At 43.1% G+C, this 27525-nt stretch overlaps 2 protein-coding genes across 2 annotated transcripts; both read left to right on the top strand.

Moving 5' to 3' along the window:
* Positions 1-1879: 1879 nt before the first annotated feature.
* btf3l4 (basic transcription factor 3-like 4) lies at positions 1880-4905 on the top strand. The gene is made up of 6 exons (XM_063201436.1): positions 1880-1958; positions 2527-2588; positions 2962-3075; positions 3504-3705; positions 3906-3965; positions 4238-4905. The coding sequence occupies exons 2-6, from the start codon at positions 2535-2537 to the stop codon at positions 4282-4284; spliced, it is 477 nt and encodes a 158-aa protein (XP_063057506.1). The 5' UTR covers positions 1880-1958; positions 2527-2534; the 3' UTR covers positions 4285-4905.
* A 117-nt stretch (positions 4906-5022) lies between these two features.
* On the top strand, positions 5023-26693 carry zfyve9b (zinc finger, FYVE domain containing 9b). Its single transcript, XM_063201435.1, has 16 exons — positions 5023-5293; positions 6534-7541; positions 7819-7918; positions 8442-8590; positions 8964-9087; positions 10220-10342; positions 18331-18486; positions 19057-19281; positions 21069-21151; positions 21513-21617; positions 22144-22294; positions 22886-22966; positions 23519-23681; positions 23977-24082; positions 25277-25453; positions 26387-26693. The coding sequence occupies exons 2-16, from the start codon at positions 6870-6872 to the stop codon at positions 26546-26548; spliced, it is 2577 nt and encodes an 858-aa protein (XP_063057505.1). The 5' UTR covers positions 5023-5293; positions 6534-6869; the 3' UTR covers positions 26549-26693.
* The last annotated feature ends 832 nt before the right edge of the window (positions 26694-27525 follow it).

Genomic DNA, 27525 nt, shown 5'->3' with positions numbered 1-27525 from the left:
AACATAACTCACATCCCATTTCTAACCCATAGGGTACCATATGATATTGGTCGACCTTTTACAGCCATTACAGCTCCAACTCATATGGAAAAGCTGTGAAGGTTGAGGAGTATGTTTAAAGGATTTTTTGATCATCCTTCCAAAAGCACATTGGTGAGCTCACACACTGATGTTGATCGAGAAGGCCTTGATCTGGCTGGCCTCCGTTCTAATTCATCCCAAAGGTGTTCTATCGGGTTCAGGTTAGGACTCTGTACAGGTCAGTCAAGTTCATCCGTACCAGACTCTGTCATCCATGTCTTCTTAATGGACCTTGCTTTGCGCACTGGTGCACAGTTACATTTGAAAAGGAAGGGGCCCGCTCCAAACTGTTCCCACAAGGTTGCGAGTATGGAATTGTGCAACATGCTTTGGTATCATGAAGCATTCAAAGTTCCTTTCACTGGAAATAAGGGGCCTGCCCAACTCCTGAAAAACAATCCCTTGCTTTAAACAATGCCGTCCGAAACATAACATTCTCCTGGCAGCCTCCAAACCCAGACTTGTCCATCAGATTTCCAGATGGAGAAGCGTGATTCATCACTCCATAGAACACGTCTCCACTGTTCTCGAGTCCAGTGGTGACGTGCTTTACACCGTTGCATCTGATGCTTTGCTTTGTACTTGGTGATGTATGGCTTGGATGCAGCTGCTCGACCATGGAAACATATTGCATGAAGCTCTCTGCGTACTGTACTTTGGCTAATTTGAAGGTCACATGAAGTTTTGATCTTTGTGGTTATTGAATGTGCAGAAAGTCGACCACCTCTTTGAACTATGCGCTTCAGCATCCGCTGATCCCTTTCTGCCAGTTTTTACGAGGCCTACGCTTACCACTTCGTGGCCGAGTTGCTGTTGCTCCCAAACTTTTCCATTTTCTTATACTAAAGTTGACAGTTGAATGTGGAATATTTAGGAGCAAGGAAATTTCATGACTGAATTTGTAGCATAGGTGGCATCCTATGACAGTTCTGTACGGCCCATTCTTTCACAAATGTTTATTAAAACAATCTGAATGTCTACCTAGGTGCTTTATTTTATACACCTTTGGCCAAACCAAGTTATTAGGACACCTAATTCTGTTCATATGAATGTGTGAGCAAATACTTTTGGTAATGTAGTGTATTTGTATTCATTTAGGTGTTTATTTTAACCACACCAATGCCCTAGCTTTTGTTGTGCTTATAACACAAACAGCCTATTTGACCCAAGCCCCCCAACCCAAGCCCCTTGCTTGTAGAGGTCACATGGCCAAATTTCCTTTTTTGCCTTCATTTTGTTACAGGACAGTGGAGGAGAGACAGGAAATGAGAGGGGAGAGAGATACAGGGAAGAATTGGCAAATGACCCGGGACAGACTCAAACCTAGGTCGTTGGCGCAGTAGGCCTAACCCAGTGTCCTACCATTAGGCCACGACAGGGCCATTTGGTCAAATTTGCTTAATGCTTGTCCAGACAAGGGCTTATAGACCCCGAATTCCAGGGTTATCCTATGGTGGTTTGCAAAAGATGGATTTTACTGTCCCTATGCCAGTGTTGAATTTAATGTGCTGTTGTGTATATTTCAGTATTCTGTGTCATTATTTTGCAGTTTTGCACATGCTTCAATTCCTGTGGAAATGTGTTTTTATTTGCATATTGCAGATGGATTGTATGTACTTTTGATGAAAGTAAGAATAAACACATGACGTGGAAAGCATTTGTTTTTGATTATTTGGCCTCGACGTGCAGGCATATGAAAGACATTTCATTACATCATAATTTCACTGCAACATGGGCAGGCCCATCCTACACCAAGCATCTAAAGCCCTGCATCCAAGCTTCTAAAAAAAGACAATTCACGTGATCTGCTACGTCAATATTTCCTCATATCCGCCATCTTCCTCCGCCGCATGCTTTCGTGCTTGACTGTGGTACAGGTTCGTGAAAACAAAATCTGTTGATGCCATGACATGTTATAAAAGATGTATTTTAATGACGACAACCACTTATTTCGTAATTCTAGTCTCCGTCTTAAAAGTGTCCGAGCTGTTAAACGTGCTGTCGACGAATATTTAGTAGCTGATGTGTATTATTCAAGCAGATAACTTGGCTAGCTAGTGACTCTGCTGCGCTACCTAGCGGGCTATCTCTGTGTCTGACAAATTCATGTTGTGTGTAAATATTCTTGCTATGAATGTATGTGCGTTACGTTGCATGTGTTCTGTATTTTGGTTTATGTCCTGGAAGAATCGGTGTGGATCACGTGTGTGGTAGCGTTTCTATCACAGCACACATCGTGTCACAGTATATTCCACTGAGCTAGCGAGTACTTGCTAAGTTCAGGACCATTGCAGCTGGTCTGATGCAACGGTATAGCTTGCTAACAGACAAGTTCAGTTAGCTTGCTAACCTTAACATGTTGGCTGGATAATCCCCTGGTTGCTTATGTCAGGGGGTTTGATTGTTGACGGTGCCCGTTAACCCAACAGCCTTCCTAAATTACAGGTGACATCATGAATCAAGAGAAATTGGCTAAACTTCAAGCCCAGGTTCGGATAGGAGGCAAGGTGAGTCCAACTCGTCATGTTGATTATGGTGATGTCAGTATGTTTAATCAGTGATTATAGCATATGCTCTCCCACCCACACAATGATTCGTCCTCTTGTGGAAACATTTTTAAATAATGCCAGCAGTCTCGGATTTCAGCTGCCCATGAAAATCATTTGGTGATGACTTCTTTTTGCGAACCATCATGGTCTCCCACAGGCAGCATATTGGTTTATGCGTCCTTCTTGATCCAAGTTGTGGTCACTTAAATGTATTAATTTACTTGACCCAAAGAAGAGGCCATTTTAGAGTTTTTTTTTTTATATTTTGTGTGTGCATTGTGTCCAAATTTGTTGATCTTTTTAAAAAACTTCTATATGTATTTCTGCTTAGGGCACAGCACGTAGGAAGAAGAAGGTGGTGCACAGAACAGCAACAGCTGATGATAAGAAACTTCAGAGTTCTCTAAAAAAGCTGGCAGTCAACAACATAGCTGGTATTGAGGAGGTAAGTATTGTGTGAGTGGAATGACCAATACACCCAAGAATCCCCACAATTTTCAATAGACTTTGTATTAAATTACTACAGTGTGACTGGCTGAGAGATTCTCCTTACCTCAAACTGGAAAGGAAACATTTTTGTTTGAATGTGGTGAAAATAGTGTAATGCATTGTCCTAGACAAGCTCATAAATTCTAAGGAAGCAAGCGCTCATTTCTACAGTAGTATGCTGCCTCCCCTACCCTTGAAAAAGGAACCATGCCAGTGGCTTAATTTCCTTAAACTCACTGCACCCGAATCCTCTTTCTTTATTTCCTTTCTTTCTTTCTTTGTCTGTCTTTCTTTCTTTCTTTCTCTCTTTATTATTTTTTTCTATTTCTTACTTTCTTTCTGTCCTTTTTTCTGTCTTTTCTCTCTCTCCCATCTCCCATTCAGGTGAACATGATCAAAGACGACGGCACCGTGATCCACTTCAACAACCCCAAAGTGCAAGCGTCTCTTTCCGCCAACACCTTCGCCATCACGGGCCACGCTGAGACCAAGCAGCTCACGGAGATGCTGCCGGGCATCCTCAGTCAGCTGGGAGCGGACAGCCTCACGAGCCTGCGCAAGCTGGCAGAACAGTACCCGCGGCAAGGTGCGTGATAGAGGGCACGCTGGCACACAAATACTATAAATGGACTGCAGAGGGGGTGGGGTGGGGGGTAGTGTGTGACACTGGGTACAGTCACAGGAGGGATATTATTTTGTGCATGGATGACGACGGTGCTTTTGGGTTAAAGTTTTTGTGAAGTGTGGGAAATGAGCTCAAGCGTTTGCTCTTGCTCTCGTTTTCAGGCCTTGACACCAAGGCACCAAAGGCAGAAGACATTGAGGAGGAAGATGATGACGTCCCAGGTACAGACTAACTTGGGTTTCACTTTCTAATTTATTTTTATTAAAAGCTTGAGATGCTTTCATACGATGAAAGGCTCCTGTGGTGTTCTCATGGAAACAAAATGTTGGAACAGTGGTGATGGCCTTTCTTAAAGGGGTCCTAATATGCTATTCCATGTCCACTACCCATTTTTATTGAGTGTTTATCTGAATGTGCATTTTCCACACCAATTAGTTGTCATTTTCGTGTTTTTTTTACATGGGTTTGTTTTTTTTCTCTCCCTAACCAACAGATCTCGTGGAGAACTTCGACGAGGCATCGAAGAACGAGGCAAACTGACTCCCCGCCACGGTTTGAATGGGACTGCGGTTCTGAAGTCGTGGCTCCGTCGAATCAGTGTTTTTAATTTAGATGGAACGTGACATCATTTCAACACTATACAGTGAAACCAGAGACTTTTGTATTGCGAAACCAACAACCAGGAGTCTGACCCCAGATCATCCTCTTCAAAAAAAATAATGGTCATAGGCACTTAAAAAAAAGACCAAGCTATATACCCGCCAAACGGGGAGATGTTACGCTATTCCTGAAGAGCTGGAGTATGTGGTGTTTGTTTGCACCGCTCTTATTTGACGGTAGAAATAGTTGGGTGAGCAAGAGGGCCGTGGCTATTGTGGACCTTAATTGCTTGGAGACTTGAAGGTTACCCAGAAAACCAGCACGCGCTGCAGTTGTCCGGGAATAGGGTTGCCCTTCCTTGGCCCAGTTAACGGTTCAGTACCTTTTACCACATTGCCAGTCTTGAATTGCAGTGGTTATGAAATCTAGTCTTAAAATATTTTTTCTTTTCTTTTTTTTTGTTTTGATTTATGAATAAATAAAAATGAAGTAACCTTTTTCACATGGTGCTGTGGTCAATATTATGGAGATGATTAAATAAAGTATTGGATGTACAGGTGACTAGGTATTGGTTTGATTTCTTTTTTTCCATGCTTAATGAAACATTACTCCCTAAGGATTTTATAAATGTTGCCACCAAAGTGGCGAGTAGGCATGACCATGCATTTCAGGCCAGTACATGAAACCAATGTCCCAAGGCGGACTGTCAATTAGAGCGACCACTGGAGTATCTGCCGTCTCACCTAAGCGGTGCAGGAGAGGTATTCAGCAGAAGTAGAAATTCAGACGGCACTGCACGACTCGGCTCAGCGTAGCCTGCGAAATGTGGTGGGAGGGCTTGTGATGTGAACGTTCTCCGTCAGGTGTTTTGGTTTGTCGCCACTGCAAATGCACAATTCATTCGTCTGCTCTGAAGCGCTAGGTTGCTGGACAAACGAAGGAGACTCGGGTAAGCAGTAGATGCGTTATTTGAGATTTTAACAGATGGTTTCGCAAATGTTCAGTATGCCAAAGGCTATTTTGCCACATGGCGTTCTACGGTTTGAACTAGCATGCACTAAACCGTGCCACTCCTATTTAAAAATCACTAGAAATCTCTAGGCCTTTTTTTCTCGAATATTTTGGAATTGTTTGGTGTCAAATGTCATGGTCTATGCGACTACGATTGAAATGCTTCCCAAAGAGGTACGACTGACAAATTGTCGCATTGCCGTATTCAGTGGTCGATATGGCCATTAATTGCCATCACGGTGCGAGGTGCCGCCACACGTGCGCCAGTTAATTACACGCGCGTAAAAAAATTGGCTGGCATTTGCCTGTGATCTTCTAATAAAGACAACGCTGTGTGCCCAACATTGAGCTGTAATACAATGGCATGGTAATGTGACCACGGGAGGGGACTGGACGAAGAATAAGGAGTCTGCAATGCAGTTCAGTTAATTTCATGAAATGAAGAGGCGGCAGTTTTAATCGGTGGAATCATATTCCGAAGTTAATTGTAGTTATGGGGCAATATAGCGGTTATGGCTTGGAATAGTGCGTGTCTGTCTGGTTTGGCGTCCAGCTCTGAGCCGAGCTGAAAAGCTGAAGTGACGTGATATCTTAGCTTAATGATGTTACCTTAGTGTTTTCATATGAAATTGTCATGAATCCTTGCGGATGCTTTGAGTGTCCCTTACGTTCTGTAGCATAATGGAGACAGACAGGAACGCAGTGTAGTGTGTTTCGTATCGACATTGTAATTAAACATGTTGAATATGACAAGGCATCCGTTCGCCGTCGTTGTTACTGCAGTGGGATCATGGACCGTATAGGCTACAACAGCAACCCCATGATTGGTCTTACGGCACCGAGGCTGAGTAGCAGCACCCAGCTTTACTGCAGCTGCGGGAAAGAACACTCGCAAACTCAGCAGAATTACCAAACACGGACAGTTGTAGGATAGTGTGTGGTATGCATGTTTGACGAGTGCTTCTAGGCTAACGCACGCCTCTTAGGGAGATTGAGAGATGAGTGAGCAAAAAAGTGATGGGCTGTCTCTAGGGTGGGGAGATAAAGGATGCTGGAGGAGAGAGGGGGGAGTCTGCTGAAAGAAAGAGGGGGATGAGATTTCCATCTGGTCTGCAGGAATATCAACAGTGATGTCACCATTGTGATGTGGACTTTGTGTGTTTTTTTGTTGTTGGCAGAATTCTGGTGAATTTGATGGGGGAAAAGTGACGTCCAACATTTAACTCGGAGAAGTGAATTGATTTACCCTTGTATGCACCACACCAACATGGATCCCACTGACGCCAGACTCATAAACGTGAAAACCTTCAGCTTGTACATCCACCTGAAAAGCCTGCAAAAAACACAATGAATTCCCCATAGCGCGCCATCGGCCACCACTCCTGACACTGAAGCGTGAGGCGGTCCAATGGTGAGCGAGCGGTAGGTAAAGAGCAGTTTGGGAAGAAGAGGATGTGAGTTGTTTGTTTTCGCCCTTTGCCCTTGCCCGAGCCAAGCTGAGCAGAGCCGACACCATGAGACAAGCGGTGACCACGCTGTCGATGTGGGGGGAGAGGCACTTTGGATACACCACCCTGCGGGACTCGGGCGAGACGCTGGGAGAGGAGCGTGATGGCGGCGGCGGCTGGCCCCAGATCCCACGCCTGAAGGAGGACTCGGTCATCGAGGAGAAGGAGGTGGAAGAGCAAGAGCACGACAGCGGGCTGGAGCAGACTCCCACCTCGGAGGAGCACGAGGCCGTGGTGGTGGGGGGGCTGGCCTCCGTGGTGCTGCCCGTGGACAATCCGCCCGGAGGTGAGCAAGAGCACGACCACCACAGCCACCTCCGGCCCCCCCGGATGCTGGAGGCCCAGGCCAAAGTCCTGAAGCTGCCCTTCGTCACCAAAGCTGAGAAGGAAGCAGCGGCAGACCTAAGAAGCAGTCTCAGAGGAGGCGTCGGAGGCGATGCAGGTGGTGGTGGTGGTGATGGTGGTGTTGGTGCAGCAAACTACTCGGCTACTCCCAGCCCCGACAACGACCACCCGGCGGCCGTGAGCCTGGGGCCCGAGACGGGCACTCCATCGCCCAGCTCCCTGGGAGAGGTGGCCCCTGTGTGGGTGCCGGACTCCCAGGCCCCGGCCTGCATGAAGTGCGGGGCCAAGTTCACTTTCACCAAGAGGAGACACCACTGCAGAGCCTGCGGGAAGGTCAGTGCTGTGTGACACGTCACCAAGCCACAAGCCACCCGATAACAAGCCCCACTTTGCCCAGTTAATTACGCAGAACAATGCAGCTCAAATACTCTTGGGGCTGGTGGCTCCTTTTTGTATTATTAAATCCTGTGGATTAGCATAAGCACTTATGTGTGCGTGTGTGTCCTTGTGTGTGTGTGTTGTGAACCTGTGTTTTTGGTGTGGGTGTACGTACGGCGGGTGTATTATGTGTGTATCACATATTTTGTTGTCTTGTGTTTGTGGCCTGCAGGTGTTCTGTGTGGTGTGCTGCGATCAGAGGTGCCGATTGACACACCTGGATGGGAAGGAGGGCCGTGTCTGTGTCAGCTGCCACTTCACTCTCATGAACAGTGAGTATTGGTAACCTTGATAACATTGGTGACATACATTAGGAAAAAAACCCATTATGTAGCATGCATTTGTTGCCTCCAAGGTTAACATTGTAGTTTTTTGTATTTGAAATTCTGTTAAAAACTTTAAGGGCAAACAGAGTGTAGATGCCCTCCGCTCAAGACAGCTCAGCTCAGTTCCCCATGGATCACCATCAAACAACTCAATAGACGGCTCAATTCTACTTGGATCATTGACAAAAACGAACCAGTTAGGCAGATTCTGATCCACCCCGATTTTCAGCATAATTTGTCTATAACATTTTGAGTTAGGTTGGTAACAAACAAACAAGCCAACCAAGGAAGGTTAAAAAACATAAAAGAGGTATTGCAAATTTTCTACATATTTTTTCAGCTTGTCTGTCCATTTCTTCTTCTTCTTCTTCTTCTTCTTCTTCTTCTTCTTCTTCTTCTTCTTCTTCTTCTTCTTCTTCTTCTTCTTCTTCTTCTTCTTCTTCTTCTTCTTCTTCTTCTTCTCGTACAGGACCGGTAGCCAAAGACCAGAGGCGTGTGTGGTTTGCGGATGGCCTCTTGCCCGACCCGGACGTCAGAGACTCTCCTGGGACCCCAGATCACAGACCCCCCAACTCCTCCCAGTCCAGCAGGCCCTCATTGATGGGGACAGGAGTAGAGGTGGGGAGACTTTATCTCCTATCCTGTTTTTATTGTTATTATTTATTTCACGTCATTGTATTTCTTTCTAGGCATTCTCTGTCTCAAGCTTTTACCTAGCCAACACTTTTTTTGTCTGCGGTCCTTGTCAGTCGTCATAATTCTTACAGTAGCTCCCCTGTACGGCACTGCTGGTTTAGATTTTGCTGCACAGTAGAAAATTAATGTGACTTGACTATCTGATACTGCATATTTTAATATTAGCACACATTCTAAAGAACAATAAAGCAATAAATGAACCTTACACCAAAGCAATAAATAAACTACGGTAATGAAAAAAAGATTCACCTTCCTCCGTTGTTGTTGTTGTTGTTGTTGTTGTTGTCATTACCAGGAGGTGGATAGCCCGTCTGGCTGGGGTATGGGTGCTCTGGTGGGGAGCCCCATTGGCAGTTCTTCCAACCTCATTCCATCTGAGGGCCTTCCTCCCATCCTCACATCCACTGGAGTCAAGGGAGGTAAGTATGAGCATGGCACGCACAGGGAAAGCAGGGTAGAGAAACACAGGGGTTGATCATGAAATTATTCTGGAATATTTTTTTTATATAGAGTTTTCTTAACTATAATAGAATTCCTGTCTTAGGCTATGTTCCAGGGGTTTAGTTCACTTAGACTATGCTGCAGATTTGTTTTCATGAACCAAGTGTAACAGAGGCCAACTAGCAGTGTGTGGCATGGAACGTTAGTAAACCTCCATCCAGAAGCCCACAGTATACACAGGTTCTAAAATTTGTTTATAACCTGACTGCGCAACTCGACCTCTGATTGTTGGAAACCGCTGTCGGTCAAAAAATTAGCTCACGTGGTTGGCTGCCAGTGTCTTGCCCCTCCTCATAACACCGTGTTGATAAACATTCAAAATCCATGTATGAGTAGCGCTGAGCAATTGGAATGGTCCTTTAGCTCAGCGGTATCATAGTGTGCCTGCCATGCCCGAACTGTAAAGTTGACTGGTTGGTGGCGAGTTCAAGCCCCGAGTGGCGGACTGCGCAGTAACACCTCAGTTATATAAGCAGTCTTGGACATCCAGCTTGTCCTTAGCCTTTTTTGTCAACCCCTTCTCTTTTCTTCCCCTCTCTTCCCTTCCAGTCCTACTCTTCTACTACTATGTTTAACTTCACGTCCTGTCCTGTCGGCTTATTCCTGTACTCTTCCCCTTCCCTCTCTTCTCTTTCATTCCTTCTCCTACTCTTTCTCAACTCCTTCTTTACTTCCCTGCTCAATTCTGCTCTATTCCTTGTCCTGCCTACTAAATTCAAGCCGCTAACTAACATCTGCCTAGTAATGCTAATATGGATACTATGGATACACCCATTATGCACTTCAGTACTGAACTTTGATTTATTTATTGAGTCTATGTTTTGTTATTTGTGTTTTGTTTGTTTTGTTGTTTCTTGTTAGGTGTTGGGAGTTATGTGTTATGTGTTGTATGCAGCAGCTTTGTGATGTCCAAGACAAATTTCCTGCGGGACAAATAAAAATAATCTTGAATCTTGAATCTTGGATCTCTCTGTCTCCTTCCCTTCACCCCTCTCTTCCCCTCCCTCTCTCCCTCTCTCCCTCTTCCCCTCCTCCTCCCCCCTGCTGCAGACTACACGGTGGAGGAGAGGCCCTCGGAGACCGCCCTGATGGGGGAGCTGGAGGGGGGCAGGGCAGAGCCGCTGGTCTTCGTCCTCAACGCCAACCTCTTGGCCATGGTCAAGCTCATCAACTGTACGTCACGGCTCTGTCTAGCACCTATGGAATTATTCACTTTCTTGCATAACACACCATCTTCCACTGCCAAATTCATTTAGAGTTCAAAAGAGGCCTTGTGTAGAGCCTTCAGGTGCAGGTGTGAGGCAGGAAAAGTTGATCAAAGATGAAAGTTCAGAAAACACTGCACACTGCTTACTGTTCTTTTTTCTTATTTTGTAAAGAAAAAAAGATCAGTAAGCAGTGTGCAGTGTATTTGAACTTTCATCTTAGAAGAAATTCAATTACTTCAAACCAGGTTAACAATTCAAGCACACTTTTTGATGTGTTATTCTAAACACTAATACCGTAACATGTCATTTTTAACCAGTACATTTAAACTTAAACTTAGTTTCCTTGATTAGACTTCTCATTGATGACTAAAAGTGATTTCAGACACCTTACTGACTTGGCAGATATTTATGCAACCAAAAGGTGAATGAAAAAACATTTTTACAGTTGTGATTTGTACATTGTAACAAATTGCTAAGTTTCTTGTTACAAGGTAAAATTCCTCAGTCATCCTGAATATTGTATTACATTATGACATGAAAATAGCTTGTGCCCTCATCCGGAGCAATTTAAGGTTATTTTAGGTACATGATCCACCCCAATGGAGCAATCTGAGGTTAGATGCCTTGCTTAAGAGCAATTTAACCTGAAATGGGGATGCCAGAAAGCACTAGTAGTCTAAAGGGGGGATTACACCGGCAGCAATAATATCAAGCGACGGGGAATAGCTAGACGGTGCAGTAAGAGCTATTCGAGCGATAGAAGCGAAAGAGTATGTCCGTTAAAAGCGGAATGCAAGCATTCCAAATTTCCCATTGGCTGTGGTGGCTATTACATAGCCAATTTGCATAACATTAGCTCAAGTCCAACCACAAACTGCCGCGCGAATCACCTCTAGTCGCCCGAATAGCTTTTGACTCAATACAAAGTCAATTACTTCCGTTGCTGGAATTGCTCATGTTGTGCTTGGTCTATTCGTGCGACACCACCCAGATTCTTACTAATCATATAGGATTACTGGGTAACGCTTTATTTTACGGTACAGTATTTACTATGTACTTTCTGGGTAACAGAGGGAAATTACATGGTACCTAGAATGTAAAAAGGGGGTAAATACGATGTAAATACTGTGTAATTATAGAGGAAAAAACTGAAAAGTTACCGTGAAACTACACTGTGTATTTTCTGGGTAACAATTGGGTAACAGAGAGAAATTACCCAATTGTTATCCAGAAAATACACAGTGTAGTTTCTTGGTAAGTTTTGTGTTTTCCCCTGTAATTACATAGTATTTACATCGTAATTACCCCCTTTTTTTCCATTCTAGGTACCATGTAACTTCTCTCTACGGTACAGTATTTACTATGTACTTTCTGGGTAACAACTGGGTAACAGAGAGAAGTTACATGGTAGGCCTGCCTAGAATCTAAAAAGGGGGGTAATTACGATGTAAATACTATGTAATTAGAGGGAAAAATCTCAAAACTTACCATGACACTACACTGTGTATTTTCTGGGTAATTATTGTTTGATGGCAATTTAAAAAAGGATGAAAGTACTACCTATTTACCTGTTTGTTTTACAGCAATACCACATTTAATTACTAGGTTAATGTGCTGCTCTGGATGGTCATTACACAACTCCAAAGTCAGAACTTACAAGGAACAGTATTTCATTGTAGTTACTGTGTTTATCACCATACATACCCATTTATTGCATGGGTAAATGTGGTACTTACCTGACAAAACAATTGCTGATGTCACACATTGCCATGGGCTTTATCTTCATTCTTGTAGCCGTTGAGTCAAAAGTGTTTGGTAAGTACATGGTTTCTGCACTGATACCATGTAACATATATTTATTTACCAGGTAAAAAAGGGGAAACTGTACTGTAAAGTAAAGCGAACGCTCTTACCAAAGTATTACCAATTTCTTACCAAGCAATTATACTTATTTCATGTATCATGTAAGTACATGGTAAGTTTCTGCACTGTTACCGAGTAACAGATATTCCGTTACCAGGTAAAGAAGGGGAAACTGTACTGTAAAGTAAAGCGAACGCTCTTACCAAAGTATTACCAATTTCTTACCAAGCAATTATACTTATTTCATGTATCATGTAAGTACATGGTAAGTTTCTGCACTGTTACCGAGTTACAGATATTCAGTTACTAGGTAAAGAAGGGGAAACTGTACTGTAAAGTAAAGCGAACGCTCTTACCAAAGTATTACCAATTTCTTACCAAGCAATTATACTTATTTCATGTATCATGTAAGTACATGGTAAGTTTCTGCACTGTTACCGAGTTACAGATATTCAGTTACTAGGTAAAGAAGGGGAAACTGTACTGTAAAGTAAAGCGAACGCTCTTACCAAACTATTACCAATTTCTTACCAAGAAAATAAACTTGTTATATATCATGTAAGTACATGGTAAGTATCTGCACTGTTACCAAGTAACAGATATTCAGTTACCAGGTAAAGAAAGGGAAACTGTACTGTAAAGTAAAGCGAACGCTCTTACCAAAGTATTACCAATTTCTTACCAAGCAATTAAACTTATTTCATGTATCATGTAAGTATAAGTACATGGTAAGTTTCTGCACTGTTACCGAGTTACAGATATTCAGTTACTAGGTAAAGAAGGGGAAACTGTACTGTAAAGTAAAGCGAACGCTCTTACCAAAGTATTACCAATTTTCTTACCAGAAAAAAACTTGTTATATATCTCTGTAAGTACATGGTAAGTATATCATGGTAGTTTCTGCACTGTACCAAGTAAACAGATATTCAGTACCAGGTAAAGAAAGGGAAACTGTACTGTAAAAGTAAAGCGAACGCTCTTACCAAAGTATTACCAATTTTCTTACCCAAGCAATTAAACTTATTTCATGTATCATGTAAGTACATGTACATGGTAAGTTTCTGCACTGTTACCGAGTTACAGATATTCAGTTACCAGGTAAAGAAGGGGAAACTGTACTGTAAAGTAAAGTGAACGCTCTTACCAAAGTATTACCAATTTCTTACCAAGAAAGTAAACGTGTTTCATATATCATGTAAGTACATGGTAGGTTTCTGCACTGTTACCGAGTTACAGATATTCATTTACCAGGTAAAGAAGGGAAAAAAATACATCAAAAGCAAATCAAAGCATTATTGTGGAAATCATTTTTTTTATTGTATATTGTGGGTTTAGCCGGATCACACCACACTCTCGATTAAAAGGTGCAAGGTAGAAAATATGTACATATTCCCAAAATAAAAGAAAAGAATTGACCCTTTAAAATAAAATAAAATGAATTGTCCTTCAAAAGTGAGTAATTGTCTATTTTCCAAAAGTTGGGAACAGTCCTTTAAAGGCCAACTTCCGATTAAACACAATTTTACTCACTCCTTTTGAAGATCGGACGGTCAGCCCAAGTTAAACTCACTTGCAAGGCTCTCATAGCGGTGCGTCACCTCGCCTGGCTGTGTTTCCCGGTGTTTCCCAATTGACATAAATAATGCAGAGAAACGAGCGAATCACGAAAGCCTTTCTGTGTTTCGTCACGTCGAAAGAAGGCGTTGGCCACAAAGGTTTATGTCGACCCATTTTTCTAAAAACATGTCGAGCAATTTTTTTCTGCTTGTTTTCAATACAAGCAACGTCTGGTGGCCCGAAATCTAGCTTAGCTTAGCTATCAGCTGGCTGCTACTCTCAGGTACACACACAGCACAAAGCCTCATCCATAGAGCAGGTTCACTCTGGTTGCTCCGTGCCTGCAGCTCGCCTAGGGGTCGCTGTCGAAAGAGCACAGCCCTGAATGGAGTATGCACGCCTCCGTTGGCGCCCCTATAGTGCAGTACCACCCGGGGAAGTGGCGACTCTGTTTCCCATTACATTCGCTCCAAGAACAGGAGGACTGAGCCAATCAGAGACGCATTTCCACGAGAGCTGGAAGAGTGAGCCAATCAGAGACGCATTTCCACGAGAAACACGGAACACCCTCTCGTTTCTCCACAAGCCACCTTGCTGGCTTTCAAAAACGGCTTGAAACAAAGCAACCAGAACGTTTTTTAAAACAGGACCAACGCGTAACACATTCAATAACAATGGGGAACACAGCAATATTAATCAAATGACGTTGAGAGGCCATCTTTAAATCAGTCCTTTAAATCCTCAAAGAGAAAAGAGTTCCTTTCAGTTGTTCAAGAAAAAAAAAGAAAAAGTAGTTCCTTTATAGTAGTTCCGTTCAGTTCAAGGCCTTAGTTCAGTTTGTAAACCGTTAAAGTAACAACTCAAGTCAGTCAGTCAGTGTTGTTGTGACACAGGCAGGTCACAACCCTACCACATATGCGCCACGTACAATGACACAGGACAGGATCCGACTCAATGGGGTGGGTGGCTCGCCATCAAACGCAGTCATCAATCCACAGCGGAATCCAGGTCCAAAAAACTTCACCTGTGTAACCATACCCTTAGTTAAGCTACACATGTACACAGGACAATGTTCACATTTCTTATCAAATATCAGTTCAAACAGTTTAAACTTAAATTAGTTGTAGGCCTACACAGGGGTGGAAAGTAACTAATTACATTTACTCAAGTATTGTACTTGAGTAGCATTTATGAGTACTTTGAACTTTTTAAGTAGTTTTTAAAATTAATACTTTTACTAGTACTTGAGTACATTTTGACCCAAGTTGTTAACTCAATTACACTGGAACCTGGCCTGAGTACTGAGTAAAAAAATAGACAAAATGCCACGCAAAATAATGCCACAATCTGCCGGAAATGAAAGATGATGCAGGATGGCACACAGCATTTTCACTATTGTACTATCTTGGATCAATGTATTGGATGATGGCTGGTGCCAAGCAAGAGATAGAGGTTATGGAGGACGATATTCAAGAAAAATAAAACATTACATTGTCTAGAAAAGCTAATTAAATGTAACTAAGTATTTTTACTCAAATTGCATTTTTAAGTGAAGTACTTTTTACTTTTACTTGAGTAGATTTTTAGATAGGTAGGCCTACTTTTACTTTTACTCGAGCAGGATTTAGGCAAAGTAGCCTAAAGATAGCCTACTTTTACTTGAGTAGGCCTACAATTTTCGGTACTCTTTCCACCTCTGGTTGTACAACAATATCAATCTTCTCAAAGGAAAATATATGCAAACCGCATACACTTCACTTATACTGAAAAGCATTGCATACCATTCAGTTACATAACCATTATCAAATAACAGGATGAATACTATGAAAAACATCACTCGGTACTGAAACCGCGGGAATTACACACAGATATTGCCGAGCACAGTAATGATCAGGAGGACTTGTTCAGACCTCTCCCCTCGCACTTGCTGGGTGCGTGATCACAAGCATGTGAATTACAGGCCGCTCATTCCAAGCTTTAAACTTATACTCAATTCAACCAAAATATACCCTTTTCACACTAAACACAACAAGTATTAACAAAACAAAATACAATTCTGAGGTTTCACCTAAGTATTTCACAGTGATAAGCAATAACACTCAAGTTACATCCGTAGGGAAAATACAGGTGGTTGCCTTACCGAGACGATTCAACAGAAACAATACACGACGAAGCGCAGCTTCTTGCTCTTCAAAACACAAAAGATTTACAGAGCAGGTCGCTCGGTGGTCCAAAATGAAACTTAGAAGTAGGTATCTTTAACTTAGAATTAATTTTCTATCAATATCAAGCTCCAAGGTGGAGCCGAAGAAACGAAGTCTTTCCTTCAGCTTTCTACCTCTTCTCAGCTCAACTGACTGGAACGGCTCCAGGGAAAGCTGAATGCGTGGAAACGCATGTCAAAATAAAAGTCCCATAACGTAACTGTCACAGTAAAAGTCCTGCTATGTTAATCGTGTTTTTAAGGATACCAAACCTTCATTCATGAATTGCCTTATCAGTATTATCACTATTTATTATCCCATTTTACTATTTATGCTATTTAATCAACTAATACGTTTTTAATATGCATTTGTCAACTGGGTTACATGAACATAGTAAGTTTTGCAGCTAAAAATGACTGTTTCTAAATTAAAAATTGAGGATCATGGAGAAAATCCCCCTTTTCATTTTTTTTCATTGATGAAAATTGCAATGTGTGCTGTCATAATACCTAGAAATTGGAAAGTGATATTCATGAAAATGGAAATGAAGAACGGGCAGCAGGAATTCTGGAATGAAATAATAATAATAATAATAATAAAATATATGCACCTGTGTGTGTGTGGAACAAGGCAGCCATCCGAGTTGGCAGCAGAAACAGTCCAGGCAATACTTTCTCTAGTCTTGTATTGTAAAAAATGTAGGCCTGGTCTGATGAGTCTTTATATCTGCTGCCAACTCGGATGTTAAAGTGATACTGTCCCATGTTTGGAAATGAGCTCATATTACATTTCCCCTTGAGTTAAGTTATTGGGTTATACCTTTCTCCTGTACTTCCTGCCGTTCTCTGACTACATCAGTGCAAATGTTACCTCCATGCTAGCAATTAACACAGAGTCCTATGAGAACAGTTTCCCCTTCTTTACCTGGTAACTGAATATCTGTAATTTGGTAACAGTGCTGATACTTACCATGTACTTAGGCCTATATGATATGAAACAAGTTTAATTGTGTGGTAAGAAATTGGTAATACTTTGGTAAGAGCGTTCGCTTTACTTTACAGTACAGTTTCCCCTTCTTTACCTGGTAACTGAATATCTGTTACTTGGTAACAGTGCAGATACTTACCATGTACTTACATGATATATAGGCCTAACAAGTTTATTTTCTTGGTAAGAAATTGGTAATACTTTGGTAAGAGCGTTCGCTTTACTTTACAGTACAGTTTCCCCTTTTTTACCTAGTAACTGAATATCTGTTACTTGGTAACAGTGCAGATACTTACCATAGCAAGTTTATTTTCTTGGTAAGAAATTGGTAATACTTTGGTAAGAGCATTCGCTTTACTTTACAGTACAGTTTCCCCTTCTTTACCTGGTAGCTGAATATTTGTAACTCGGTTACAGTGCAGAAACTTACCATGTACTTACATGATTTATGAAACAAGTTTAATTACTTGGTAAGAAATTGGTAATACTTTGGTAAGAGCATTCGCTTTACTTTACAGTACAGTTTCCCCTTCTTTACCTTGTAAATAAATATATGTTACTTGGTAACAGTGCAGAAACCTACCATGTACTTACCAAACACTTTTGACTCAATGTCTACAAGAATGAAGATAAAGCCCAATGGCAATGTGTGACACCAGCAATTGTTTTGTCAGGTAAGTACCACATTTACCCATGCAATACATGGGTATGTATGGTGATAAACACAGTAACTACAATGAAATACTGGGGCAATTCCCTTGTAAGTTCTGACTTTGGAGTTGTGTAATTACCATCCAGAAATGTGGTATTGCTGTAAAACAAACAGGTAAATAGGTAGTACTTTCATCCTTTTTTAAATTGCCATCAAACAATAATTACCCAGAAAATACACCGTACTTTCATAGTAATTCATGAGATATTTTCTTCTTAATTACATAGCATTTACTTTGTAGTAACCCCCCTTTTAAATTTTATACACCATCTAATTCCTCTCTGTTACCCAATTGTTACCCAGAAACTACACTGTGTATTTTCTGGATAACAATTGGGTAATTTCTCTCTGTTACCCAATTGTTACCCAGAAAATACACAGTGTAGTTTCATGGTAAGTTTTGAGCTTTTCCCCTGTAATTACATAGTATTTACATCATAATTACCACCTTTTTACATTCTAGGTACCATGTAATTTCTCTCTGTTACCCAGTTGTTACCCAGAAAGTACATAGTAAATACTGTACCGTAAAATAAAGCGTTACCGATTACTGCTATATTGTAGGGCTCTTATGGTGACCATTTCATCGGCCCTGAGACCAACTTCAACTGGAGGCTGTTGTGTGTTCAGATGTGAACAGGAGGTGCTGGTGCATCATGTCCAAGGGGATGCATGCAGTGGGCCAGGCGGAGGTGGTGGTGCTGCTGCAGTGCCTGCCTGACGAGAAGACCTTTCCCCGGGACATCTTCAGCCACTTCATCCAGCTCTACCGAGACGCCCTCACTGGTAACTACTGTACATTGGAGCAGAGAGTGGATGGAGATTGGTCTTTTACTGTGATGAACGTATGGTAACTTACTGGTAACTGCTGCACAGTGGAGTGGATACTTTGTGTGTACATTAACTACATTAACCTTTACATGTACAGTACCTCTGTTGTTGTACTGTTGATTCAGTGATATAATAAGTAATGCAGTTACGATAAGTAATGCAGTTTTACCTTCATTAACTCTTATCTCATTTTAAACAAATAATGGATACATTAACCTTTAGTTTTTCAAAATTAAATTCAGCTGTTCATTTGGCCTCATATGCCTCTTTTCCACTGCCGGTTTCCTGGTAGGCCTACAGCTTGACACAGCACAACTCGGCCACCACTTTCTGCTTTATGATTGAGCTGTGTTGTGCCCAATCGAAAAGCAAAAAGTGGCAGCCGAGTCGTGCTGTGTCGAGCTGTAGTCCTACCAGGAAACCGGCAGTGGAAAAGACCCTATAGTGTCACCCACGACATCTTGGTTGGGCCCTGGTCTTTCCTGGACTCCTCAGCATGTCCTTTCTCCTCCTCCGTGACTGTAGGCAAAGTCCTCAGCCACCTGAGCCACTCCACAGCCAGCCGCGGCCTGCTGGGCAGCAAGGAGCACGCGGGCTTCCTGTACGTGCGGCCCACCTTCCAGTCCCTGGACGGCCTGCCGCTACCCAGCCAGCCCTTCCTCTTCGGCCTGCTCATCCTGCGGGCCGAGACCCCCTGGGCCCGCGCCTTCCCCCTGCGCCTCATGCTGCGCCTGGGGGCCGAGTACAGGTGTAAGTTCCTCTTTGGTTTCGTTTTTATTATGTGGTCTGGTGTAAGTGCCTCTCTGTTTTCATGTTTTTTCAATGTGGTCAGGTGTAAATGTTTCTGTTTTCCTTCTTGGTGATTTCGCTGGTAGTCATTTGTTAGGAACAATTTGTTGTTTGCCTCACACATCTGCTGAAATGACATTTAGGGGACAGGTCACTAAAGCCGGGCATACACTGTGCGATATTTTCACTCGTGGGTCTTAAGCTTCTGCTCACACTGCACGATGGAATTTCACTGTTTAAAAGTTCACAACTCACGACTCACGTCCTCACACTATACGAGCCGACAGTCGGATGCGAGCGAAATGCTTCCACCGTACGACGCGACAGGCATGTTTCCCCGGTCTGCAGAGGAGGTAACATGCGCACTTGAGGTGGAGATGAGGTCGCGCTCAACAGCGAATCGCACGGCCCTATTTATTTGTACATATGAAGTGTCAAATCGGGTCGTAGCACTGCTTTAACTGTGCGATTTACGCACGAGCCACGACCAGAATTTCAAACCGTTTTGATTTTCTTGCGACCCTGCGATTACACGACCGTGAGGCGAAATCGCTTGTCCTTACCCCATGTACACTGCACGATGAGAGACTCACGATTGACCTGCGATTGAGCAAGAAATCGGCCCGACTCTCAAAAAGTCGTGCGAGTGCCAAATCGGGGCAAAATCGGGGCAAAAGTCGCACAGTGTAAGCCCAGCTTTAGTGGCAAACAGCTTGCTTGACTAATTTGTTTGTTGTTAAAAAGTTTGTCCTGTCTGAGGCAGTAAGAAACATGATTTGGATTCCTTACATGTCTAGCACTGTGGTACTAAGAGATCCAGGGTTGTGTCGAAAATGTTGGCGTGTTCACTGCAAAGAGCAGGAGCTGCGTTGTTTGGTGCACTATGCTGTGAGCAAATGAATATTTCAGATTGAGCCTAGGTGTCCAGGTGGTGCTGGTGTCAGAGCCAGATCACTTATTGCCTGGCAGCATAAAATGGCTTCTGGTGCAGTGTGTTATCTGCACTGTTTGCAGATTCTCTGCTCTTCTGGGGGAGAAATATCTGCTGCATAACAAATAATGCGTGTAATGTGTCAGTGAGGATTTGTCATTTATCCAGATCATGGTGGTCAGAGGACTGTGTTTGACCAGGATGTTTAATGTAGATAGATGAGTCAGGGGTTATTAATGGCAACACAAACCACCTGAACAGGGTTTTTTTTTATAATGTTTTTGCTTTTTAATAAAAATGATAGGACAGTATGAAAGGTGGACAGGAAGCGAATGGGGAGAGAGGTGGGGAGGGGTCTGCAAATGACCCGGGGTGGAATCGAACCCGGGTCGCCTGCGTAGTAGCAAAGGGCCCTACCGTTATAGCCACGGTAGGGCCGACTTTTTATGACTTTATTTGGATAGCACATTGAATGTTATGGGAAATGAATGGGAGACAGATTGGAAGGATCTGGAAATGTATTCGAACCCAAGTCCCTGGTTTAGTGGCATGTTGCCTTAGCCCACTGAGCCCCCGCGCCCCCCCTCACCTGAGCTGTGCTGTTGGACAATCCTTGTCTTTAGTCAGTAGTCATATTAATCCTACCAGTCCATGCGACAGTAGGTTCAGTTAAATCGTAAAAAAATTTCCCCCAGTTCCATTATAATCTCCCGATGGTGTTCACTATGATTGAAACAACAAATCTTAAATGGAGCTCTTCGCTAGATGGAAAGTCACCTGCAAGCTGACCCTTTATTTTACTGTCTCCTGTCTGCAGTTTACCCTTGTCCTCTGTTCAGCGTCCGCTTCCGTAAGGCTCTGTTCGGGGAGACCAGCCACACCATCATGAGATTGCTTGTGGTGAGACATTGCGTTGATCTTGACCGTCTTTGAACTTCAGTGTGTGTGGGAGAGAGAGAGAGAGAGAGAGAGAGAGAGAGAGAGAGAGAGAGAGAGAGAGAGAGAGAGAGAGAGAGAGAGAGAGAGAGAGAGAGAGAGATCCTCTTTGTATGTGTGATTGTGTCTGTGTGTGTGTGAGCGAGAGAGTGTGTGTGTGTGCGTTTGCATGAGCATGCGTGTGTGTGTGTGTGTGTGCGCGTCCCTGAGTGTGTCTGCAAGAGGGAAGTTGTAAATCAGATGGCTGTGTCTTGTTCCCTGTGTCCTTGTCCCCTGTATGGCTGCGTCTTGTTCCTTGTGTCCTGGTCCCCTGTATGGCTTGAAGGACTTCCGTTTCTACCGCTACACGTTGCCGGTGGTGACCGGACTGATGGTGGACATGGAGGCTCGTAGCACCTGCATCAAAATACCCAAAGCCCGCCACAGCGAGGTACGACACATCAGCACTTACCATGCTACAAATACACTTTATACTTACTATAAAATGGATGCACATGTTCATATGCAGTAATAATTACTCAGTCATTATTAATTGTATTAATTGAATTGAATTAATTTAATGTATTTTTGTTTATTACTTGTTTGTTTATTAATGCATTCATTATTACTCAGTCATTATTTGAATATCAAGTGTTATATGCTGTAGATTGCGTTCACCTGATGGCATTGTTCTGACCAAAACATGCCAAGTTGGTGGCAGTCGGTGACGTAGTCAGTTGTCTGAAGTTATTACCATAACTCGGTCATTATTATGCTGGCATTCTACAGTATTCAAAAGTGACAACAGTGAGACTAGTGTATAAAGATAACATTGATTGTGCCAACATTGTAATTCTGCTTATTGATGAGTTGATACAGTTATGCTTACTGTATAATGTATTAAAATGAGAGAAAAAAAGTACAGTATGTTCAATTGCCTAATTCTGTTTTTTCTTTTTTTTTGCCTTTATCCACAGCTGTTAAAGGCTTTGAACAAGTCCAATGAGCATGTGTTGGCCATGGGCGCATGTTTTAATGAGAATGCAGACTCCCACCTGATCTGTGTCCAGAGCGAGAATGGCCAGTACCAGACGCAAGCGATTAGCATCCACAATAAGCCACGAAGAGGTATGCTACAGTACGCACTACATTGCACTCCCACACACTTTTCACACACAGAGTGACTCAACAGCCCCAGAGAAAATGATATATCCACTCGTGAATAGATTTAATCACAGTGCATGTTGAAATACAGCAACGGCACTACACAAGGCAAAAGACATTAGCTACATTATTTTTTCAAATTGAGATTAGACTGTTAATTGACTTCATAACACCTGCTTTGTGCTGTGGCTCATTGAAATGTGTTACTTGTTGCTAATAAGAGAGCAAATGAAAAGCATTGTTCACCACTATTAATTGTACATTTTTGCCTTTGTAGTACATCATGAAAGGCATTTTCATTTTCTCTGTTTAATTTTCCTGAAAGCCTTTTCCCTTCTTATGTTTGTATTCTTTTGCTTTGTATTTTCACATCTGTCTGAAAAAGCCCTTTTGAACACAATGTTTAGCGAATGCTGTTACCAGCTGCAGTCACCAGAGGGCAGCAACTGCATGTAGTGATCTTTATACATGACTAGTAGTCTAGTAGAGGTGTTGGGGGTCAGCTTGACTTCAACATTATTGTGATTTATTTAATGTGTTTTTCATTTATTCCAGTTACTGGTGCCTGCTTCTTTGTGTTTAGTGGAGCTCTGAAAATATCCTCTGGATATCTTGCCAAATCAAGCATCGTGGAAGGTAATATTGTGTGATGTGTCTTTTATTGTCTCCATTCCTGTCTCCAGATCAAGTAGACGTTCAAGTTCCCTGTCACCATCATTGTGAATTACATAGTATGCCCTAAGGTCTTCCTTGATTTTCATTTTTCTATTTTTTCATCTTTAACTGACTTTATGGAGGCGTATTCTTCTGTGATGTTATTATTTTTTTCTGGATCTTGTTTTTATTTTTATTTTACAAATGCAAATCTTACATTGCATCAGAATCACAGCGTAAACAAAACAAGTGTATCCACAGGTATAAGCAGAGAGAGTAGAGAGAGAGAGGTTCCATTGGCCCATTGTTTCCGGGTTCTATTATTGGGGGGGAAATCCCCCTTTAGGCAGACCTAGGCAGACCTGAGGACTGTTCTATTCAATGCTAGGAGCATTATGGCACGCCCCTTTAGGCAGACCGGAACTTGGTCATGTTAGGTGCCCATAGAAACCTATGATGTTGGCATATCTCTATACTTAAAGAATCTCTGGTATAAGTGTGATATTTCTAAGCCCTGATCCACCTGTCATCCAGATGGCCTGATGGTTCAGATCACCATGGAGAGCATGGTAGAGCTGCGGCGTGCCCTGCGCGAGATGAAGGACTTCACCATCAGCTGCGGCAAACTGGACCAGTCCGACAACCAGGAGTGCGTCTACATTCAGTGGCTAGACCAGGAGCCACGCTTCAACAAAGGGTGAGCAGCTCCTAACAGTGACTCACAAACAGTCCGTTATGTCGGTGAGGAGTCTCGTTCAGAAAGGTTATGGCAGACCCATGGCAGACGCTTTTCATAATAGTGATAATCATCATCATTATTCTCCTCTTCCTCCTCATCAGCATCATCATAATCATCACATAATTTTAAAAATCTGGCAACAATACTAATAATCGCAGTAATAACACACTAATACATCAGCATATAGCACTTTCAGCTGCATCCCTCTCTGTTCTCCATACTGTATTTGTCTGACTGCTGTGCTCTTCTCCAGAATCTCCAGCCCCATCGATGGCAAATCCATGGAGTCCATCACCAGCATCAAGATGTTCCAGCGCTCCGAGTACAGAGCCAACGGCAAGGTCATCCGCTGGACAGAGGTGACTTGACCTTTTGACCCTTTTCAGCAGTCACAATATGCAATACTGTGGAGATCGTAGAATTGATTTGATTTGAATTGAGGTTCAACAGATGCAAAGTCACACTGCATGCTATAGTTCTAACATTTATTGTTGTAAAATGTGTTACCTCATGGAGGCAGGAAGCTCCTTTTGATGACAATGACATTAGTGCACCTATGCTAATACTACTAAAATTCCCATTTGATGTTTTTGCTGTGGTTAAGGTGTTCCGGTGGCATCATTCACTTCGTCATTCTGAATTTAAGACTGCGTGTCACCGGTAGAAGGTCATCATACAGGCGTGTAGCATCTGTCAGCAGAAGGCTATTAGCGCTAGCTAGCAGGATGTTTATCCTTGCACTCTTTTGTGTGGCGTAGCAGGTGTGACCCTCCTGTGCTCACAGGCGTGACCTGGCCTCACTCAGGTCTTGTTACAGCGGTGTGCCATGCTCTCTCCTACACATCTTACCCGTGCCATGCCCTCATGTACCTTGTGCACGTGAGGCAGCCTCAGCCAACCCCAACCACTTTGTTTTTGTTCTCTTGCCATGCTCTATTTGAAATGACCTTGTCCACTGTGGCGCAGTTTGTCCCAGTGACTCAATGAGAGGGGGGTGTAGAAATTGTTATTTGGATCATTCTAAGGGTTTGTTTTTAGCAGATGGCCCCTTGTGCCCACTGTCAATATCAAAATATGAAAAGTAGAGATCTCGAAAATTGTTGGTGGAAAAAAAGTAACAGGCATTTTGGAGTGCTGCATGGGTGTAAACCCTTGTCTTAATGCGCCTTGGTTTGGGGATTCCAGATTATAAGAGAGAATTATCCAAGGCACTTAAGATTGACAATATTTTATTCTTTCGGTAGAAAACCCTTTATGCCTACGTGTTTCGGCTTACGAGGCCTCCATCATCCTTATATAAGTGTATCCTCTCATAGGACCTAGCACTTCATTGCTTTTTTAGGGCTTTTTGCCTTTATTTTTTGACAGGATAGTGGAGGAGAGACAGGACATGAGTGGGCAGAGAGAGACGGGGAAGGATCAGGAAATGACCCAATGAATCAAACTTGGGTCAACGGCGCAGTAACCCAGTGCCCTACTGTTAGGTCACAGCAGGGCCAGCATTTTATTGCGTTTGCTTACTTGGTCTCAGTGTGAAACCGGTCTCGTTTCAGGTGTTCTTTCTGCAGCGGGACAAGCAGGCCAACAGACCAGCAAACCCCACCAGCTATAGCCGGCTGACAGAGAGGCTCGCGCGGGCCTTCTGCCTGGCACTGTGCCCCTATCTCAAGCTGCTGAAGGAGGATGGCATGGCCAAGCTGGGGCTGCGCGTCACCCTGGAGGCACAGAGGGTAAGAGACTCCCTGATATTTAGCTACACATACACTGAAACTAAAGGGTCCTCTAAGAACACCCAGTTGCCATCATCATGGGGGAAGCCCTAACCGCTCCCCTATGAACCCACATGTGCTTGGAAGACCCCCAAGGTTTTTGAAGGGTCTCCAGAAAAGCATTAGTGTTGGCAAACTGAAGAACCTCTAAAGGTTCTATGAGGAACCCTTCCATTTCCATTTCCGTTTCCACTCAGGGCCTCCGCACACCCACTCCGACAAAGTGCAGAGCACTGCTCTGCAAAAGTTAGATTCCATTGTTTTCAATAGAACCCCACACACTGGCGCCAATGTCCATGGAGTTCTATTTTTGTCGGAGCCACCCATTGACTATCCATTCTCTGCGGCGGTGAGATTGGGTGCTTGGGTTGGAATTGTGTCGGAGGAGACAGAGACTGTTGGGACCGATGTGCGGATGCCCTAAGGATTCTCTGTGGAACCTTGGGGTTCTTCAGGGAACCCCACAAACCAGCTGAGGTTTCTTTGGGTTGCCATCAATTTTAAAGTGTACTCTACAGTCCTGCTATTTGAAATGTGCAGATAATCAAATGTCTCTCCATTGTTTTACTTGCCAGTCAAGCGTATAGTATGTAGAATTAAATTATTATTTATTTTACGTTATTTGTACTTAACATTCATGTCTTTAGCAGATCCAGGCAGCGAGGTTTGTGTAATCAGACGACAATACTTTATCCAGAAAAGTCAAATCTGTTAATTATAAACAGGTGTACAGTCACTTACAACAGTCCAATAATGGAATAAGAAGATCATGAATCATGTAAAGAGTTTCAGTTGTCATTAGAGAGCATCCATTGTGATGTCCTCTAAGAGCAACATATCTGCCCCTCTTTGTAATGCTGAACTAATTTGACTTGTTATATGGCCCCATCTCAGACACATTACCTGGCAGGCAGCAATGGGCAGCCGCTCCCCACTCAGTACATGAAGATCCTGGACAGTGCCCTGACGCCAGTCATCCAGGCTGGCACACCACAGCAGGGCGAGGGGCCCCTGGAGATGGAGTTCATCTTCTACATACAAGAGAACATCTCCTAGACATTCTAGAAGGTTCATCTCCGGGACATTCTAGAAGGTTCATCTCCGGGACATTCTAGAAGGTTCATCTCCGGGACATTCTAGAAGGTTCATCTCCTGGACATTCTAGAAGGTTCACTCCACACACACACACACACACACGCACACGCACTCCTATCTCCTACATGCAGCAGAGCAGCACCTATGGATTAAAATAAAGCAATCTTCTGCATTTAGGAGAAACGCTCCTAACAGATAAGGCCATCATCTGCATCCAGGAGAGCAGCTCCTAAAAAGGGACCTCCCCACTCTGTAATCCTGCACGTCTCTTTTTTCCCCCTCCTCCTTGGATCCAACTCAATATCTAACTTCCCGTCCTCTCCATTTGCTTGTAACCTGGTGCTTTGCTGATACCCCACCTTCGTGGAGAAAACAAGAAAGTTTCCCGACTGTCAACCTTGGGGGACAACCTTTTGAGGACTTTTCCCCATTTAACATCCCGATTGAAAATGAGAAAACGACCTTTGAATTTTGTTTTTGTGAGATATTGAATAAGAGAAGACATTTATTTTTAATGACGTCTTGTCTTGCATCACTAGGCTACAAGCAAAAGGAGAGGACAGGAGGTTAGATATTGAGTTGGACCCTTTGTTTCATTTGTACCCTCCTACTCCCATAGAACTAAAAATTAGTGCCAACTGCCTCATCGATGGCAACCACCCTGCCCATGGTGGCAGAGAACATCGCAAGCATGGTGTCATTCTCCCCCCCCCTGATCCCCGACAATTATTACTCCCATGATGTTAGATGCCGCATGACTGGTGGCCATCCTTTGATTTTTATTTTGATACACGATTGCCAGTATTTTGAATAGACCTTCCAGCTGCAGTACTCAACCTTTAAAAAAAAATAATAATAATAAAGGGTTGGGTGGGTAGGTGGGCGGGCGGGGAGAAATGGGGGATTCCATTCTTTTCTCTGAGAAAAGTGAAAGAGAC

This window comes from Engraulis encrasicolus, chromosome 6, assembly GCF_034702125.1.
Source record: "Engraulis encrasicolus isolate BLACKSEA-1 chromosome 6, IST_EnEncr_1.0, whole genome shotgun sequence".
Lineage (NCBI taxonomy): Eukaryota > Metazoa > Chordata > Actinopteri > Clupeiformes > Engraulidae > Engraulis > Engraulis encrasicolus.
The sequence above is the reverse complement of the archived record's forward strand: the minus strand, read 5'-3'. Positions and strand labels throughout refer to the sequence as shown.

What these genes read in the sequence shown, in the direction of transcription:
- btf3l4 (XM_063201436.1), top strand. Translation starts at nt 2,535, where the DNA reads ATGAATCAAGAGAAATTGGCTAAACTTCAAGCCCAGGTTCGGATAGGA. An exon ending in AGAACAGTACCCGCGGCAAG is followed by an intron (nt 3,706 to 3,905) that starts GTGCGTGATAGA and finishes TCTCGTTTTCAG; the next exon opens with GCCTTGACACCAAGGCACCA. An exon ending in GGAAGATGATGACGTCCCAG is followed by an intron (nt 3,966 to 4,237) that starts GTACAGACTAAC and finishes CCTAACCAACAG; the next exon opens with ATCTCGTGGAGAACTTCGAC.
- zfyve9b (XM_063201435.1), top strand. Translation starts at nt 6,870, where the DNA reads ATGAGACAAGCGGTGACCACGCTGTCGATGTGGGGGGAGAGGCACTTT. An exon ending in CCTGGGGGCCGAGTACAGGT is followed by an intron (nt 19,282 to 21,068) that starts GTAAGTTCCTCT and finishes TCCTGTCTGCAG; the next exon opens with TTTACCCTTGTCCTCTGTTC. An exon ending in CCACAATAAGCCACGAAGAG is followed by an intron (nt 22,295 to 22,885) that starts GTATGCTACAGT and finishes CATTTATTCCAG; the next exon opens with TTACTGGTGCCTGCTTCTTT.